The 20,830-nt window shown below is 39.1% G+C and overlaps 1 protein-coding gene across 1 annotated transcript; it reads left to right on the top strand.

Annotated features, from left to right (window-relative positions):
- The first annotated feature begins 2,044 nt into the window (after positions 1-2,044).
- Positions 2,045-16,463, top strand: LOC117287991. Its single transcript, XM_033768657.1, has 10 exons — positions 2,045-2,181; positions 7,065-7,144; positions 8,531-8,853; positions 9,381-9,726; positions 11,205-11,367; positions 11,607-11,656; positions 11,812-12,190; positions 12,548-12,603; positions 13,490-13,644; positions 15,230-16,463. The coding sequence occupies exons 1-10, from the start codon at positions 2,045-2,047 to the stop codon at positions 16,331-16,333; spliced, it is 2,793 nt and encodes a 930-aa protein (XP_033624548.1). The 3' UTR covers positions 16,334-16,463.
- Positions 16,464-20,830: the final 4,367 nt, after the last annotated feature.

Genomic DNA, 20,830 nt, shown 5'->3' with positions numbered 1-20,830 from the left:
GTTTTGAATCAGCGCTCCTGAAAAGAAATTAAAAGTTATGACGGTGGTAAACTTCATTCATTGGATGGATGACCTGAAAACGATACCAACTTATTCGAATTCGTGTGCATTCAGAAACTAACAAAAAGTTTTTTTTTTTTTTTGTATGTCATTCATTTATTGGTTTCGGTTAGTAAACTCAAAGCATAATGTACTTGTATTATAATAGGTTTCAACATGTAGTAAGTAGACACAGCCCGTACGAACCCTGTATTTGGTGGGCGAGCCGTGGTTTTTATGACACAACTAGCATTTTTAGTTGATTACTCCTCTTATGAATCAGGTAGAAAGCCTAACTTGACTTCCTCCAATATACGAGTGAGAAATATAATGGAGAACTTCAGTGGCCAAGCTTATCTGGTTTACTTGCTACATCCATGGAGGCTGACTTCATGCTACATCCAATCAAACTGGCACAAGTGGTCAAAGATCTATGGGGATTTCCCCACTGACTTTACCGAAATGCAGGGTTAAAGGCAGTGGACACGATTAGTAATAATAATTATTGGCGTAAAAATTTACTTGGTAACGAGTTATGGGGAGAGGATGATATTATAAAACATTGTGAGAAACGGCTCCCTCTGAAGTAACTTACTTTTCGAAAAAAAAAAGTAATTTTCCACGAATTTGATTTCGAGACCTCAGATTCAGAATTTGAGGTATCGAAATGAAGCATCTGAAAGCACACAACTATGTGTGACAATAGTGTTTTTTCTTCCATTACTATCTCGCAACTTCGACCACCAATTGAGCTCAAATTTCCACATGTTTTTTTTTTTTTTTAATATGTTGAGATACAGCAAGTGAGAAGACGAGTCTTTGACAATTATCAAAAGTGTCCAGGATCTTTAAGGGGCAGATACAGAAAAACAAAAAAAACACTAAACACCAACAAAAGTACACATCAACTACATTGTATACGTACTACATCAGATGATGGACTGTTATTTCATGGAAGAAAATGAAAAGGAAAACAAAAACTCTTTTGTGGTTGTATTAATCCAAGGCCAGTTTGAAAAAGTAAAGTTAACAAAAGTAAAGCTTCGACCATAATTATAGACAAAGGTAGTTAGACACTGCAGTGCGTAGTTTCGTACTTGAATAAAATACTTGTTTTTCTGAACAAAATGAGGAAATGCTTTGCTAAAACAATAGTTAGTACTAGATTACTATCGGTAAATCAACAGCTATTTTGGAACCAAAAGTCCGAACAATGAATCATTCGTCCTGGATCAACTTTAAAGGCAACGAGTAATGGGGAGAGGTTGATAGTATAAAAAATTGTGAGAAACGGCTCCCTCTGAAGTAACGTAGTTTTCGACAAAGAAGTAATTTTCCACGAATTTGATTTCGAGACCTCAGACTTAGAGTTTGAGGTCTCGAAATCAAGCATCTGAAAGCACACACCGTCGTGTGACAAGGGTGTTTTTTCTGTCTATATTATCTCGCAACTTCGACGACCAACTGAGCTCAAATGTTCACAGGTTTGTTATTTTATGCATATGTTGAGATACAAGTGAGAAGACTGGTCTTTGACAATTACCAATTGCATTTTTTTTTTTTTTAAGCCCTTTGGTTTCGTTGTGTTTTAGAGAGGGTCAGAATCGGTTTGGTGTGGGCGTGATAAGGACGCCCCACACACAAAACGAATGGCTAGGGGAAAACACGCATGATTAAGCGGAAGTAAAAAAACAAGAATTCAAGAATAAATACTGAATTCCATAGCAAGGTTTATGCTGGCCATGAAGAAGTGCAAAGGTTTTGTCATGAGCAAACACTGCCATTCAGCTTTGAACAATTTGCGTACGGAGTTCGATCCAGTAGTTGCAATGGAACAGTGTCTATGGAAGTGAGCTTTAAATAGATGTACACAGATGCATATCATAGAAACATCCAAAGTTGTATGATCATAGCTATAGTTCTAGTTTACCACTCGTTTGGTTGTGACATCCAAATCATCCTTAGATGTGAGTTTTGGCTGTTTTGTGGTCACATCTTTAGAATCATGACTTCGGGAAACCGTCTGAAGTTTGTCCTCATCAGCTTAACCGCCTGGACTGTTCTTTCATCGGTGGGTGGTGAGGGGACCGGCATCGGCGGGGATGGAACCAGGTTCCGACGGCGTAGAGATGACCACGGCGGGTAAGAGTAACTGAGTAACAGTAAATTGACGAAACTGTTTCGTAAAGATAGTTTTACACTTTCAATCCCAAAGGCGGTACAATTGTTTTAATGTTTTACTATTTTTTCTGATGGTATGTTGTTTTTCATCGCAGCATTTTATTTCCCTTTACAAAACCAATGCGGAAACACATGATTCTTTAAGTGTACATGTATAGGCATAATACTTATAAACGTGTTTTTTTAAATGGCGTTATGTTAAAGGCATGCATGGACACTTTTAGTAATTACTCAAAACAATTGTTAGCGTAAAAACATTGTTAGCATAAAACAGTACTCGGTAACGAGCAATGGACTAGTAATATAAAACATTGTGAGAAACGGTTCCCTCAGAAATAACATAGTTTTCGAGAAGAAGTAACTTTTCACGAATTTGACCTCAGAATTAGATTTTGAGGTCCCGACATCAAGCATTCAGCACACAACTTCGTGTGACAAGGGTGTTTTTTCTTAAATTATTATATCGCAACTTCGACGACCAATTGAGTTCAAATTTTCACAGGTTTGTTATTTTATGCATAATGCTGAGATACACCAAGTGAGAAGACTGGTCTCGACAATTACCAAATGTGTCCAGTGTCTTCAACGCACTGACTAAAGATCGACATGACGCAGCGTTCTTGTACAGTCTACCTTATGAAGCCCTTATGGAGAGCGAGGTCAAAACACAAAGGGGGAACAATAGGGTCTCCTTAGAAGGGTCTAAGGGGAATTCCCGTAGCTATTTTTTTTTTAAATACGGCCTATTGTCTGTGTAAAGACTATGGGATACAGTCAGTGCGCACCGTTCGGAAAAGTCTTTTCTTTCATTTGCAGCGTATGCAAGACAGTCGCAGTTTTGCATATATAATGAGCTTGGAGGGCACATTTTCAAAAAATCATATCGTGAAAACCCAGCCATGTAAAAATATAACAACGTGGCAGTATGAACGAGGAATGCTTAATTGTAATGACAAAAACCAAAAGTGAATTTTTAATTGTTCAAAAATAAGAAATTTCGGACTATAAAAATGATCATCGTTGTACAAAAATAACGGTCTCCGAAAAAGTCCCTTTTGTAGCATTTAACGAAATCGTGCAGACAAACCTTAATGATGTTTGTTCAGGTACAATATTCATCTACTCAACCGCTACTGTCGTTGTTTCTGAATCCACTCGTATCTTTACGTCTACGAAACCAAAACTGGCATAAACGCAACGGATAATTGCTACTCTGTGCCAAAATATGATGGCCTTCCAATCCAATCCTATGAATCCAAGTATATTTGAGTTTTAAAAAGAAATCCTTCTTTGTATTATATTGATTACAAAATTAGAAAGTCTTTCAAAACTCATTTGTTGTTTTCTTTTAAATGATGAAATGTTCAATTCCTAACCCTGGCCTTCTACTGTGAAATCTCAACTAAAAGCTGGAAAGTTTGGTCAGCTTCAAATTAAATATATTCAATATACAACACACAATAATAACCCAGATGACAAATCTTTTAACTGTGTTAATTTTACAAAACAGTTATTTTAAAGTCCCTTTCAGCTGCTTACATAAAATAACAACGACATTATATTGCGTTTCTGCACACACGCCAAGTTGAAAAAACTTGAGCGACCACTGCAAAATACAAATTATAAATTACTTTGGAAAGTACCTTGGTATATTTAAATAAAATAGACATAAATATCAGTTTTGTTCAGTTTACAAAAAATTTTCTTGTGAGGGAGTCTCCAAGGCGACTAGTGAAATTTATTACTCGACTAGTCGGGCCTCGAAGTCGTAACTTTTACACTAGTTTTCGATGCCCAAGATGCCTTACGGCATATGGTTTGGCACAGGCGCAATATATTAAAGTTAACGCTGAATGGATTTAAAGATTGTGTAACTGGTGAAAAACAATCAGATTGTGTTCCGTAAAGTAAATTAAGACCCTTTTCAAAACCGCTGCTTCGGCATTGGATTCGGCTTCAGGCTCTGTCATATCTGACACCCCACGGGGCATATGCAAAGCATGCGCAATTGTTAAAACAACCATGGGGCCAAGCTAGCCTGAGCCGAATCCAAAGTCGAAGCCGTGGTCACGCAAAGGGCCTTTCGCTGTTGTGAATGGTCGCAAGCGATACAATAGCACTCTGCACTTATATGACATAACTTTTGCTTAAAATACCCCGGTGTCAGACAAACATTCCACTAATTTAGCTATTACGCCAAACGCGCCATATGGCACCTGTATGTAGTAGTAACGCGAGTAAACATAATGTGGACAAGTACGTGTGCATATGTTGTTAGTAAAATTTTGTACATTTGTCTGAGATCCATGTACTAAATTTGGTTTTAGTGCGGAGTGCTATTGGTTCACAAGCAGGTATATAGTTACGACTATTTTGTATAGTTGCGGTGGCACGATAACCGAGTAGTTGAAAAATGTTAGTTGCAACTCGACTAAGCAATCAACAGTCCCGACTTCATCAGTAATCGCCCTATGTAGTCGTCCAGGCTCGAGTCTCCCCGTCACTTTAAACCGTGGTCGATTTTCAGAGAGCTGGGACTGTTAAAGGAACACAAAGAAAGCGATAGAGTTAAAAACATGCCCAAGAAGACCAAAATGTTTCAGAAACACTTTACACAGAGCAGAAAACTGACATGGACTACAGTTAGTACCAATAAATTGCAATCCCCCAGTGAAATACTTTTGCTAAGACATGTTTGACCATTCCCTTTTCGATTAAGAGTTAATCAATATGATTTAACCCAGTATGAACTAGCAAAAGGTATTGACCAGTGACCACCTGACCAAATTGAAACTCAATCAATAATTATTGTATTATTTATTTTCTCAACAACGTGTCAACAAATATTGAATCAACTTTCAGGTAATTATTAATTAAAAAAATATTCTATTTTGAACTATTAGTAATATCATGTAAAATAGTATTAGTAGATTCGAATCATAGAAATAGAACACCTACTCTCTTACTCTACACATTACACAGAGTCTCAATAATGCAGTACCACCACCAAGAAAACCCATATTCCAATCCTACATCAAACTACCATGCTTTGTTATTATTGATGGAAATAATTTTTGATATTATTCATTTTTTTCCATGAGACAATTTTATTTCTTCATTATTTAATTTTGTTTGATTTTTTTCACAACGATCGTCAACAAACATGATAAAAAAGAGCGCCGTACGAACAGTACACAACACAAGGCCTTTTTCTTACATGATGACGTCACGTAAGCTAAAACGAAGCGGCACAAACAATGATTTTTGCACATAATTGGCACTGAAAAAAATATCAACGGCCAAACCTGCAGAAGTGTATGTGGTACCAAAAGAAAGAACGATCCTTCGTCTATCAATATATGGACTCAGTTTGTCTCAATCGTGCTCAAACGATCGGGGGCACCCTAAGTGTAACGCTTATCAACAAAAAGTTTAAAACTTTAACCACATTTCAGACGAAGATTCACATGTTTTTGGTCTCGAAAATCCGGTAAAAAGGGGTTTGTTTTACGAGGAAAATGTTCAAGAAAATTACCACTCCATGCTTGACCCAACACTGCTGGGACCTGTAGCCAATTTTGCACATCGTCTCCGAGTTCTCGCGCTGTCACGCGAAATCTCGAAGGATCCGAGTGCGCCGCGCAACTGCAAATGAAACCTGGAAAATATGCTAATTATCTCCCACTCTGCGCACGGACTGGATAATGTCAATACGGGCATCTACACTCTAAAAGCTCCCGGGTCAGATTTGACCCGGATTCGATTTCGAGTCCTGTTAAGCCTGACCTAGTTCCGGGTCAAGTCGGACCCGGAAACTGGCTGAAAAAATGTCAACAAAATTCCTCAGATTCTATGTCAGTTTGAATTATTTCAAAGGACAATAGAGGTCTCCCCGGGGGTTGTTCGCTAATGCACTGGCCCTTTTGGTAGGTTTTCAAAGTGGAACAACATACCCCCAAAAAGTTGTCTTTGCTCAACTTCGACCTCGAAAAGAAATTCTTAAAGACACTGGACACTATTGGTAATTGCCAAAGACCAGTCGTCTCAACAATATGCATTAAACAACAAACCTGTGAACATTTTAGCTCAATTTGGCGTCGAAGTTGCGAGATAATGACGAAAGAAAAAGTTGTGTGCTTTCAGATGCTTGATTTCGTGCCTCACAATCTAATTTTGAGGTCCCAAAATCAAACTCGTGAAAAACTACTTCTTTCGTGAAAATTACGTTACTCAGAGAGAGCCGTTTCTCACAATGTGTTATGCTATCAACCTCTCCCCAATACTAATTACCAATAGTGTCCGCTGCCTTTAAAAGAAAAACGTCTGTCAGTTCTGAAAGTACATTCATTCAAACAATACCCTGATTAACTTTTACAAGACTGCGGTGCGATGACGTTTTGCCAAAGATCAATTGTTGCGCATAAAATTGAGGCTAATCTGCAAATTGGCCCTGGGTATCGGTTTGTACACAATTTTACGATGTTACATTAAAGATGCTAAGTCAGATTTTTTTGCCCCAAACATTAAACAAAATTGTTTTAGTGAACCATGAACATTTTTTAAAACGGTTCTTATAAAACACATAAGAATTGGTCAAGTGATACATTGTCTGGACCCCGACAAAAACTAATTTTGAGCACTTTATTTCACTGCTACTAATAATTGGCGGACTTTTTCGAGCAATGGCGCAAATGAAAGCTTGTAACTTTCTCGACCCCCATCAAAATACCTATTGAATTTTAAATCAAAATGTTTGGGTCAAATCGGCCAAAAATCTGACATAGCATCTTTATTGTTTATCGCATTAATGCCTTGTAAATTATGATTTGATTTCCTCCTTTTAGTTATCCGGACGAGAACGAGGTAACCACATGTAATTGCGCGTCGCAGTCATCCAACCTTGAATGTAAAACACCAATTTCAGGTAAGTGCTACCAGTTTAGATTATATGGCTAAAGGAAAAACAAACACGACAACTATAGACAAAAACAACCCGACTGGGATATTGCATCGATCAACAAAAAAAGTCCATTTGAATTTGAAGTTTAACTCGCTGGAGACAGGTCCAATCAGAATCACATGGTCCTTTGCACATGCTGGACCATTCCTTTGGAACCAGTCTTTGCCCTCACACATTTGGGATGTAGCGCAGTGGACACATTTAAAGACTAATTGAAATGTCATTGATTCAAACAGCTTTTCATTTGTTTTTTGCTCTTTCTTTTGTTTCCCTTTGTTCCCTCTTCCCTCTGATGATTTGTTTATGTCTTCTTCTTGTCATGTGCTTTGAGCACCTTTTGAGGTTGATACGGCGCAATATAAATTGTCCTTATTATAGTGGAGGACACATATAGACACTGCTGTATAGCCTCATTATTAATGTTTTTTCTATTGGCACTGGACACTACTCAAAACAATCATTGTTAGCATAGTATACTCATTGGTAACGTAACGCTCTATATGCTCACTATTTCGTTTTTCTTTTATTAGCCCGTTTATTTTACGTCGTGTCTCGTACCATGGAGGAAGGAAGAGAAGGAGTTCGAATGACCCGCAAAACCGCAGAGTAACAAAAGAATACTCTGACAATGCCCCTGTCTGACCAATGGAAAAAGATCGGAGACCTCTAGCTGGACGGCCGATTAGTGAGCGCGGTTAGATCTCTTTGTACAGAACGTGCGGTACCGCCTCTCTGGACCGTTGCCTTCGTATAAAGTTGAATCATTGGAGACAAGAATTGTGAATATACACATTTCATCCGTTTGTGGTGTTTACATGGAAATATGTTAGCGACTTTCCTGTCACTACCGGTGGTTCAAAATTTGGTGTTAGCACTCGAGGGTGTTTGGTATTCAATAGTGTTTTTCGATTTGGTGGGCAAAAGTGTACACAAATTTTATCAGAAAAATAAATTGTTTTTCTTTATTATATCCATACGACATACGACACTGTATGTGAGTAAAGGACGAAGTACGCACGCGCAAACTCACAGACGCCAGGTCGCCCATTGTTTGTATAAGGTATGTGGGTGATGAGAGGTGTCGTTAAACGACCGCGGTACCACGGGTTCGGCTTTTGAAGTCCCTTCGTTCGAGCTCCTTCGCTTCCTTCCTCCATGCTCGTACGTACCACATATTATATTCTCTCCTTAGTTACTACAAGTACGAGTACGAGAATCATTGATAATTTTAATTCCTTTAAACCAAGAACCAACATTATTTTAGTATGGATTTTTAACAATAAACTGTTCTAACCTACCCAATTTTTTTCAATCGTGTCCCCTTCCTCGTCTCTCTGCACCTATTTTCAGATTGTGACGAAGACGAAGTACACCTCGATGGCTCGTGTTACCGTTTCGAGACGGTTGAAAAATCACGTGATGAATCTGTGCAGGATTGTATACAGCATAACAGCCACCTTGTATACGTAGAGACACGTGAAGAACAGAGATTTCTGGCTACCAACCTATCTGGAGACGATTCGTTGAAAAATACAGATTATTGGTTGGGACTGGTTTCCGTAGATGTGACATATATCTGGATGGACGGGAATACATCAATAGCTTCAGGGTTGCTTCCAATCGAGGACGTTGGTGGCAACTGTGTTTTTCTTACTCAGTTTTGGGGATATGTGGTAATTCAAACATACGATTGCAGTGACGTCAAAAATGTTATCTGTGAAAAGGGTATGTTAATAATGAGCATGATTTCAGCTTTAAATAATCTATACGGTAAAGACACGAATATTGAGCGTACAACGTACGTGGAACAGTTAGTCAAAGAGTTACTAATAAATACATGGGAACATAGTCACACCTGAATAATACCCCCTCCCCCTCCCGAACAAAATTTAAAACGGGGGGGGGGGGCAAAGAAAAGAAACAACAAAAAAGAAAACTTGATTCAAGATCATTCGTGCAAACGATTTGATTGATTCGTTTTCGAACGACATACTAAATAATGATGCGAAGATTTCTTAAAACCGGTTAAAACAAAATTGTGAATATTAAAAAAATATATATGTAACGGTCGCCTTTTTTTGGTTGGGGTGGGTTGGGGGTGTTCTTAAGAACGTATATGAAAATATTATTTTGTGTAATGTACTACATGTTAATAAATTGATTTGTACTTATTCGACAAGATTGTGGATACATGTATCAGGATTCTTGCTACAAGGCTTTTAAATGGAAAACACGTGACGAAGCCTCTGCTGCGTGCAGTGCCTGGGGAGGACACCTGCTGTACATCGAAACGGACGAGGAACTGGAGTACATACAAAGTCATTTTCCCAATGGAAAATACTGGATAGGTCTGAATGTTACTCGCACGTATCAATGGATGGACGGAACCCCAGCCCTGTTTGACACATTTGAGTCTTCTAACGGCAACCACGGTAACGAATGCTTTCGGATGACACATGAAGGAGACTTCAATTGGAATGACTTTCAGTGTGATCGACTATTTGGTCATATTTGTGAACGAAGAACTCCGAGATCATTTGTACCAGGTATGGTTTTTGTTTTGCTGTTTCGAAAAAGAAAAAGAAAATGGAATAGTAATATTAATTTAAGCTTCGTGTAATTTTTGTCTACCTAAACTTCGAATCCAAAACTAAATCACAAGGGAAACTGACCGGGTATATTTTAAATGACATGTGATTAAACAAACAAAGACATATTTATTAGAGCAGGATTTGAACCAACGACGTCCGGATTAACGGAGACCAAACCAAGGTTTGGAAAAGGCCAATAGACTTATCAGGATGCTTTTTTTTTTAGAAACCCCTATGTCAATCATGCCCGACAGCATCAATGTGCGACCATTACACAGGTTAATGGTAACGCACACGTCAGTTGGACTCCATTCTTAAGTATTTCGAAACGGAGGTCAATTCTTCTTTGGTTTTCTTTGTTGAAGTTGTTAAATTTATTTTGCTTTCATATTTCATAGTAAAGTTTTATTTTCCCACAACACGAAATAAATGTAATAGCCATCACTACGTTTAAGGGAAGGTACACGTTTGGTAATTACTCAAAACAAATATTAACTTAAAAACTGACTTGGTAACGAGCATTGGAGAGCTGTTGATAGTATAAAACATTGTGAGAAATGGCTCCCTCTGAAGTAACGTTGTTTGGAGAAAGAAGTAATTCTCACTAAAATAATATAAAAGACTTCTAGCTAGAAGTCTTTTATTTCTATCTGAAAGCATACAAATTCGTCCAACAAGGGTGTTTTTTTTTTCATAATTTTCTAGCAACTTCGATGGCCAATTGAGCCTAAATTTTCACAGGCTTGTTATTTTATGCTTATGATGGGATACACCAAAAGAACACTGGTCTTTGACAATTACCAAAGGTGTATAGTGCCGTTAATCTGTTGTACAAGAAGTATACTACTACTTACAGACAAGTCCGAGGTTCCAGTGAATTGCTTGTGTGCAGATTGATCGCAAAATGCTTCTGTCTCGTTAGACTTGGCTCAAGTCCCTAATCCCGTGCCATCGTCAGAAAACTGTTTTGTGATGCTCTGCATTCCCAAACCTGTTCCGTGCTCGGTACTGCAATGGCTACATTTGACGGTGAGGGCGGACTGGTGTTAGGTCTATCAGAGCCGTATATTGGGAGAGTTACGACAATGTGCAATTAGAAGCCATTTTGTTCCCCCAGAAAACGCATGGGCGAACACGAGGTGCCAGACTAGCCTGCCCATTGGGTTGTGCTGCGAAGAAGGTCCATCCATGTCAAAACTGGCGCGTGTGTTGGCGCGTTATGTGTTTAGGGACCTAGCACGAGAATGGGACTTGAATGAATTTTACGGTCTCGGCCGACCGCTCGTGGTGATTATGATTATAATGATGACGATGATTACAGTGATTAAGATGGGGGACGGTGATGATGATGATGACGATGATGGCACCATGCACTTTCCTAATTTTCTTATGTTCTCCGGGGGACGGATCCGTCGTCTCATTTTTGTTTATAGATGCAGGGACTGATTGGTGCCAGTCTTCAATTCCTTATGATTTGATGCGTCTTACTGAGCATGGTGCCCTGTATTTTAATGCCGGCGACGGTAGCTCAACTCCTGTGCTCCGTATATGTAATACTGGAGATAATGTCGAGGGATGCAGCTGCTACAAGGAAACGTAAGTTAAATCACAACGCAACACAAGTTCTGAAATAACATTCAGTTTTGTGTAACTCCTTTGTTTGTCTCCTTAGTTTGAATAAAAGTTAAACGAGAAAGGGGAAAACAGCAAGAAACTGATTCAGCCTCGATGTCCAATGTATTGTCAAAATCTCTTAGTTTGTGCGTAAGTGGATGCCTATAAATTAAAACTAAATTCTGTTTTCGTTTCTCCTCAAATGTTTGTTTAATTGGCAGCGATGGAACGGTTGAATGCAGCTGTGGCTTTTGCAATATCAATATCAAAGGTAAGAATGTTATGCACCACCTGTTTTAAAAAAGTTAAAATAACATGTCCCAAAAAAACATTACACTTTCCAATTTGAAAAGGGGCACGAAATTGGTTTTCCTAGTTCCACCTCTGCTTCTTGTAAACCACTTCGAATTGTTTATTTTTGTTCAGATCCAGAAGTAGTGTGGCCGTCTGGTTTCAATTGTTCATGCTCCAGTAGCTTATACGAGACGAATTTCACTATCATAAAACCAGGAGAAGACGCTGGATTCCAATGTCCATCGGATGGAACGTCTGCAACACCAATTTCAACAGGTTCACAGATGACAACCAGCATGTCACCGGTTCCGACTACTACTGATGATAGCACTCTACCGCCCTCTACCACTGCTGGTGTGAAGACTAGTCCAGGCGAAAATGCGGCTAGCAACGGCGGTGCAATTGCTGCTGGTGTCATTCCAGCCATAGTATTTGTTGTGCTGCTGCTCGTTGTGGCGTGCTTTGTTTGGAGGAGAAAGGGAAGAAAACTATCAGAGGAAAGGTCGGAGAGGCAAGTCTGGACTTCTAAACTTCAAGGGTTTGGGTACTTTTTTGTACCACAAAACACAATGTCCACAGATTAACAATAAACATACAGAGTTTGAAGATTAAGATGGTATAACGCTTCCCTTAAAATATTACTGCTTAGGGGTCGGATGTACTCTCTGACCAGGACTTAAACAGGGCTCTGATTACTCCCATGGCATAGCCCGTGACGTCACTTCCAAGCCACACTATATCAACAAAGAATGTATGCGCCGCTCAAGACGACACGCTGAGTTCTAAAAGTTTGATTGTGGTTTATTATGTAACCGTTAATCAAGTTGTGTGTGTTTTTGTCCCCCATTGCAACCTCCACTCTTAACAGATCTGGCAATTTACGAGCAGCAAAGAACCCCGGGGCTTCAGGACAAACTGAAACTGGTAAGTGATTTGCTGAAGGTGCTTTGTCTCTCAGATCAATGTGGACTGCTGGTCGTATGTTCTGGCAGATAGCAGTTTGTAATCAATTTTCCTTGACATTCCTTGCAATGATTTAATCACCCCCAAGAGGGCGCTGTTAGTTCGGATAAGTCCAGAGCTGTGTATTGAGCAAGTTGCGACAACTTGCGACTAGACAAAATTTTTGGTCCAAAAATCCGCGCGTGTGTTGGACCAAAGATGGCGTCTTTAAAAGCAACAACAATGTTGTACTATTAAAAGTTTTATAGATTATTAAAAAGGCTTGATTGTCTTATGATTAAATATCGACGAATTATTTTTATAACAGTTTAGCACAGTCACAATGAAAACGCATTAATTGTTCCCAAAACAAGGTTGTTAATTGGTCCATCTTGTGCGCCGCGAGTGCATAATGTGTGTTTCGATTGTACACGTAGTATCATTTCGATCTAAGATGGCGGCGTGATGACATTAATACACAAAGTCTACCTGGTCACACAGCAAGCGGAGAACTTACACATTGGCAGTACGCCTAGTATTTATACCTAATAAAGAATCAAGTATCAAAATCGTTTGCAGTATACCCGCTGCTTAAACATAGGATTTGAACTGCCTCTAGCTATCGGGATATCTAGTTGGTAAGACACTGCTCTAGAACTGCAAGGGTCCTGGGTTCGAATCTCAGCCGAGTAATATGCCTGTGATTTATTTTCATAGAACTCGGGTAAGTACTGAGTATACAGTGCTAAACACACATCGGTGTATATGTGTAAAAACCAAATGAATATTCTGTGTCCCCGATGCAAATTTAACATCTATTAAAAAGACTGAAGTACGTTATCTTATACAATTTGCACTTTCTCTCCAGACAACCCTACATACGGCTTTGATGAAATCGAGCTCTCAAAGCAAAACGATCTGATCTTGAAACCAGTTCAAGGCGTTTGTGTCCATGGCGCCCGCAACCCAACGTATGCCATCGGAGACGAACGAGAAAACTCAGTAGATTATACTTACATAAAGGTGGGTTCAACATGTTTGTATATAGTTAAAGGCACCTGGGGTGGATTTCACAAAGAGTTAGGACTAGTCTTATCTCGAGTTAGGACCAGTTACTCGTCCTAACTTAGGACTATCCATGCAATGTGTATACCTCCTAGGACTAGTCCTAAGTTAGGACTAGTCCTAACTCTTTCTGAAATCGACCCACGGACACCTTTAGCAATAAAAAAGACGAGTCTTCTCACTTGGTGTATCTCAACATTATGCACAAAGTAACAAACCTGCGAAATTTTGGCGCTCACCCCGACAATCAAAAGGTACGCTTTCAATCCTGAGTCAAGCTAGGCTTACGTTTCAAGATTTGCAGCTACGCTTACGTTTCAAAATACATTCACACAAGGAGGCTTTTGAATCCCTCGAGATTCCCTTCCCCCGAGATAAAAAAAATCTTTCACTGTGAATAATGGAACAACAGGGCCCATTGTTCAGTTTCATGGTTTCATCTGTTTAGCAGAAAAAAATGCTTACAAAAATTCTTTACTATTTAAAATTAAGTTGGGCACCAGCCACAAGTTTTCAAATTTAATTTAGATTTGGCTGGTAATTAGTTTCTGCTATGCAATACTATTTTGTGCTAAGCAAATTGTTGTGCCACTATACCATGGAGGTAGGAATAGGCATTATGAAATTGGGTCCTGGCACGTCGGGGGCACGTAACGCCACGATCGCATTCCAAACTGCATAATGGCTATGCGGTAGTAGGCCTAGTTTATTGGGGCCAGGAATGCTTTATTGACTTGTCACTGTCCCATCATATTCTGGGCTAATTTCTCTGTGTTCTCCGTGACGATCTTTGGATGTACGTTGAAGCACGAAGGTCTATCTCCATCGTCGAAGATTTGCCTGCTCCGTATATTTATGCTGGTTGTTTATAATACATGGATAGACTGGATCCTTATGCTGCGTCATAGTAAAACGTTGCTATATAAACAAAGCACCAGTCTCCTTGCAACATTGTGCGACAATGTTACGAAGATTTGACAGTTGCAACGGCTGGAAACACGTATACGCTGGCCTTTTACCGCTTTGTTTTTTTTTTAAATAATTGTTCGCTATGTACGAGAAATTGTGGTAGTTTTTTTTTTACAGCAACCATCTATAAAAACATTATTTATGATTATACACCCCTAAATTGCGTAAACGGTGAGCCGGTGTGTCCCTTTAAGTTATTCTCGTGGAAAGTAAGTCTAGTTGCGTCCCAGGGATATCTGTCCGCCAGAGATTATGTCCCATTTGATGGGAGGGCGCTGTCAGAAGAAGTTTGTACAAAGTTTGCCGTATGGGAAAACTGATTCTAAAGGGGGGGGGGGGGGGCTGAATTTCCTGCCACACCGGAACCGAGCAACCTGCCTTCCACGAAACTGTTTACTTTGGTATAAATTACAGGTGGTGCACTTCATAGCTGATGGAGTTGCACGTATTAAGCGTATCGCTCTCCGAACTTGGCCCTGCAATCCTCATCCATAAAATTGCTGATGCATTTCGTTACTCTTATTATTTTGTATTTGTTTATAGGCCTAAATATGATCATTGTTTTATGTTACAGGCGCCTGATGTTAAGAGCGAGTCTCGGACAAATACCTACACAGACATCCAACCAAGGGGTTATGAAGCGTATCGCCCCAATCCTCAACCAGATCCTTACACGAGCTTAAAGGGCGCCATCAAGGATCACAACGAAATTGACGACCCAGCGATTTACACGCCGAACCCAGATAACACTGGAGAGAGTTACGCCACTATCGCCTCCAGCGGCTACACTGCGTATAACCCCACCACCAAGCGAGACGATGACGTGTACACCGATCCTAAGAGTACCAGGGACACTAATGACGACGACCCGCTGGTGTACACGCCAATACCAAACAACGACCGAGGTAAACCAACGAAGAAAGTCACTGATGATGACGATGATAGGTATGTTGGTCTGGAGGATGTTGTCCCGCAACGTCCTGTCGCGGCTACTTCGACAACAACCCCATCGGCTCCAAGAGGCAGTGACGACGATTACGTAGATTTCGATGCCGAACCCCGTGTGCTGAAGCCAATCGTATCACCGAAAAAGAAGAGTGGTGATAATGGGAACTACGTCGGCATGGATGTTCCCACCTCAGAGGGGAACGAGGGCGATGACAGCTCGACCCCGGATGACGACTACTACTTCAAGCTTAAGAACTCCAATGCTCCTCATGATGTAGATACTGAGGCCGTCAAAACCACACAAGAGGATCATACATACAAGTCATTGGATATCAATGCAAGAAAGATAGCCCCTCGCCATAACAACGCAGTCGTCCCTGACAACAACACATACAACACAGTCGACCGCACCCCTATGAGACACGATGTACCCAAGGGCACTGGTCAGTCTCCCGCACATGGCAATATTCACGGCAAGGGTAACGCCAAGGATACCAACGCGTACGACGTCATCAACCGTACCGGCCGTGGCGTGAAACACCCCGTAATAGCGGCTGACGATGGAGACTACAGTCTCACGGTTCCAGTACCCAGAGACGACACCTACAACTCCTTCGATCGTTCCCACCACAACAGAAATAACAAGTCGAGACCGAAAAATCAGGCTTCTGAGAACGAGTACGGCTCGCTCGAGAACACCGACGATGGCGAATACTCTACGCTCAACTAGATCTGTAGAAGTATGGTGGCTTGAAAAGACACCTGCAGATAATGTCATAAATGCAAGATAGTTGGGTGGGGGAATCTGCGATATTGCAAATACTGCAGACGGAAATACTAGCGACCATGGTGTGCCTTAGCGTCCAAAAAGGTCAGACCCCACGGGCACCCAAAATCTAGGTCAAGTCTTATCCGGGAGTTTTTATAGTTATTATAGTCAGGTTCCTTATCTGTAGTAACAAAGTAAACACCGACACATAGCTCTGACTATTAAGTACTCCTAACCTCAGTCTGGTTTTCAATTGATTGAATCGGGGGAAAAAAACAAGATGGCGGAAATATTGAGTTGAATTTAATTGTGTGTTTTTAAGGGAGAGTCTAGATTGATGACGTGAGGCCAGATTACTTAAATATATGTTTTTATAAATTTTAAAAATATACACGGAAATATATCTTTTTACATTATTGTATTAACTCTCTTTACAACGAACTATATTAATCAAGGTTTGCACTAGTGCTCAAAATTATCAATTGAGACTGAATGACAAGTGTATTAATTAAACAAGAAGTGTGTACATAACATTATTGCTCTGTCGTACGAAGTTAAGATGGCTTATTTCACTTTCGCTTGTTCATTTTTTATCAAAGGCAATGTAAACTTTTGGTTTGTTTTAACCGTTCGATTGTTTTTATTCCCATGTAAATATAGTTGTATACAATAAAATTTACCTGGGAAAAATTGAAAAGATAGTCACGATTTTGAGATATCGCCGAAACTCTGAAGCGAATGTTATGTCAACATAGGAAGAATAATACGATCTGAGAAGCGTTACCGCTTGATATATTCAAATTTTGGGAATAAAAAGTTATGGTTTTTTCCAAATCCGTAAAGTACTTCGCGATGAACTGTTTCTCAAAATGAATTATACACTATCTGAAGCTGCTGTAATTCTTACCACGTCTAGTTTTTTTGTTGCAATTCAAAAAAATATTCGAGAGCCGATTATTGTTCCCAATGGGAGCTTGTACTTTTATACAAACATTACCGAAAGGGTAAACAATTGTGCATAAATATTAAGCTATCTTTTAAACATTGAACTACGATTCCAGTTGTTTACTGCAAGAATCTTGAAAAATTGGTTTTCAGAAACTTGGGCGGTGCAGGGACTAAAGGGTTAAAAGCACTGGAGACCGTTGGTAATTGTCAAATACGTATTTCCACTTGGTGTGTCCCAACATAATTATGAATAAAATAACATACAATTTAAGCTCAATTGGTCATTGGTCATTGATCATTTGCAAGATAATTCTGAAAGAAAAAACCACCCTTGTTGCGTTACTTTATGTGCTTTCAGATGCATACAAATTGCTTCAGCTGAAGTATTTTATTATTAATTTAGTGAAAAATTACCTTTTTCAAAAACCATGTTTTTTTCAGAGGGAGCCGTTTCTAACAATGTTTTATATAATCAACAGCTCTCTCCATTGCTCATTACCAAGTAAGCTTTTATGCTAGCAATATTTTTGAGTAATTACCGATAGTGTCCAGTGCCTTTAACCAGGGTTTAAGTTTCATTATGACTAGTGGTATTATGATAGTCCCTCCCACAAACAGAAAGCAGATAATAGAAAGTAGAAGAAGAGTTGTAACATTTAACAACACCAACAACAACATCAAAAGAGAAACTACACAAACTGAGCATAACAATGCACATCATGCATTGGGATGGATTGCTACAAGGAAAAAAAAGAATCAAAACAATTTGCTTTTGAAAGTACAAGTGATCAAAACAAAATCCGTCACCAACGTATACCAAAGACACAACACGTATAAAAACAATTATTGATTAGCAGCCGTAGCCTTACTTGTATTGACTCAAAGGCAGTGGACACTATTGGTAAATACTCAAAATAATGATTAGCATAAAACCTTACTTGGTAACGAGTAATGGGAAGCTGTTGATAGTATAAGACGTTGTGACAAACGGATCCCTCTGAAGTGATGTAGTTTTCGAGAAAGAAGTAATTTTCCACGAATTTTATTTCGATACCTCAGAGATTTAGAATTTGAGGTTTCGAAATCAAGCATCTGAACGCACTTCGTGTGACAAGGGTGTTTTTTCTTTCATCATTATCTCGCAATTTCGGTGACCGATTGAGCTCAAATTTTCACAGGCTTGATATTTTGTGCTTATGTTGAGATACACAAAGTGAGAGGATGGTCTTTGACAATTACCAATGGTGTCCACTGTATTTAACATGAAATAACATACCTGTATAAATTAATGCTCAACCGGTCATCGGAGTCCCATGAAAAATAGTAAACCCCACCACACACCCCGCGTTATTTTTCACCGTTTCAGAAAACGCCGTTTTATAACAATTTTATCAACAACTCTACATTGCTCTTTACCGAGAAAGTTTTTTGATTTTCTGAGTAATGACCAAAGGTGTACCCTCCTTTTATATAAGTGGGTGAACTATGGTGAACAAAAATAGACAGTTCGGATGCGTGTTCACGTTTTCCATTAAAGAAAAACAAATTAAAAATCATTTAGAAGAAAAAGACCTCGTTGCCTACTGATTAAGGAACTCGCAATTACACAGGGAAAACTCATGTGAGCTCGCTTAAAGAGACTCCCACACAATCAGTTTAGTGTATGCATGCCCTTTAAAAGCTCAAACAATTCAGTTTCGGTTACGAGTTGTGTTTTTTTATCTCTCGTCGATTTCGACCTTTACGAATCCAAATAATGGATTGTCTTGTATTAATTTAAAATAAAGAATAAACAACCATGTTGCCATTTCACGCACATTCTATGTGGTTGATTTTTGACCCGTATATTTCACCTCAATTGATAGAAAAAATATATATATAAATACAACAACAACAACAACAACAACAACAACAACAACAACAACCCCAACAAAACAAACAACCAGAAACCAGAAACCGTAAACCACATATTGCCAACGACAGACTTGTGGTCGAAGCTTAAGAGGAAACTCGCAGCAGAGTGCCGTTTCCTTGATATCATAACCGGTACCGGTATAACTGGAATATTTCCCCCATAAAAAGAGGCGATTAAATAAATTGTACAACGATTGCCGATTACTGCTTCCATTGTTCTTAAAGGCACTGGACACTGTTGGTAATTACTGACAATAAATATTGGCGTAACAACTTTGGTAACGAGCAATTGAGAGCTGTTGATAGTATAACACATTCTGAGAAACGGCCCCCTCTGAAGTAACGTAGTTTTTGAGAAACGGGTAATTTCTTACTCAATTGAAGGCCTTCTCACTTGGTGTGTCTCAACATGTGCACACATCCAAAAATAAACTGTGACGGCATTTAAACTCAATTGGTCGTCGAAGCTGCGAGATAATAACGGAAGAAAAAAAACGCCCTTGTCATTGTCATACGAAAATGTGTGCTTTCAGATGCTTAATTTTGAGACCTCAAAAGCTAATTCTGAGGTCTCGAAATCAAATCGAGGAAAATTACTTCTTTCTCGAAAACTACGTTATTTCAGAGGGAGCCGAATCTCGCAATGTGTTATACTATCAACAGCTCTCCAAGCTTGTTACAAAGTAAGTTTGTATGCTAACAATTATTTAGAGTAGTTACCAATAGTGTTCAGAGCTTTTAATGTACATATTAATTTTTACGCATATTAACTAAATGTTAATTAACACATAAACTTGTACCAAAATGATTCATATAAGTGGCATTGAACTGCACTCGACCTAACAAAGGGGGGTCAAAAGGAAGCGTGTGTCCCGCATTGAAATGTGCACGCTGTTTACACCTCTAACAAAAAAAACACTGTCTATTTGTGTTGCATTTCTAGACACTGGTAAAAATCAACGTTTTAGAGATTATCATTGATTGTGTTACAAATAGTTTCAAAGCCTACTTAACTAAACATTTTGCAACTAGCGATCTTAGTTTTGTCCGGGTGTCGGTGATGATGTGTAAACAAAAACAAATGGTTTCTTGAAATTAACACATTGTTTGGTGCTGAGTATTGAGTTGTATATACATGCAGTTCATAAGTTTTTTTTTTACATGAGTAAAATAATACTGTTATTCTCTATACTACATTTTGGGCTATCCTTGAATAATTGTCTACAGTATTTCTACCTTGTGTTCTATTTTGGTTTATCTTAATTCATCATTTGCTCTTCTGTTGTTAAGTATACATTGTTGGCTTGTTGTTGCTGTATGTTTAATATCCGAATAAATTAACTCAATCAATCACTCACTCATGCGGTGTACGTGTATGTCATACTTTCAGTATCATTTCGTTCCATACCGGAACTAGGAAGTCGGATGGCAGATATAAGACCAGACCACATTTCTGCAATCTCATTAAAAGGCAATGCTTGTACCAGTTAATGTTCAGAAATTTTGAAGTGCGTGGAAAAGTCTTTCTGGTCAGCGACTCATCGTTATAAACAGTCGGTATTAGATGTGTATGACATTGACTTGAATGATCAGGGC

Source organism: Asterias rubens, chromosome 3, assembly GCF_902459465.1.
Source record: "Asterias rubens chromosome 3, eAstRub1.3, whole genome shotgun sequence".
NCBI classification, from domain to species: domain Eukaryota; kingdom Metazoa; phylum Echinodermata; class Asteroidea; order Forcipulatida; family Asteriidae; genus Asterias; species Asterias rubens.
The sequence above is the reverse complement of the archived record's forward strand: the minus strand, read 5'-3'. Positions and strand labels throughout refer to the sequence as shown.

Bases quoted from the DNA above. Each gene is read 5' to 3' on its own strand.
- LOC117287991 (XM_033768657.1), top strand. From the start codon at position 2,045: ATGACTTCGGGAAACCGTCTGAAGTTTGTCCTCATCAGCTTAACCGCC. The intron at 8,854-9,380 runs GTAATTCAAACA...TACATGTATCAG, and splicing joins CTCAGTTTTGGGGATATGTG to GATTCTTGCTACAAGGCTTT. The intron at 9,727-11,204 runs GTATGGTTTTTG...TTTTGTTTATAG, and splicing joins TCCGAGATCATTTGTACCAG to ATGCAGGGACTGATTGGTGC.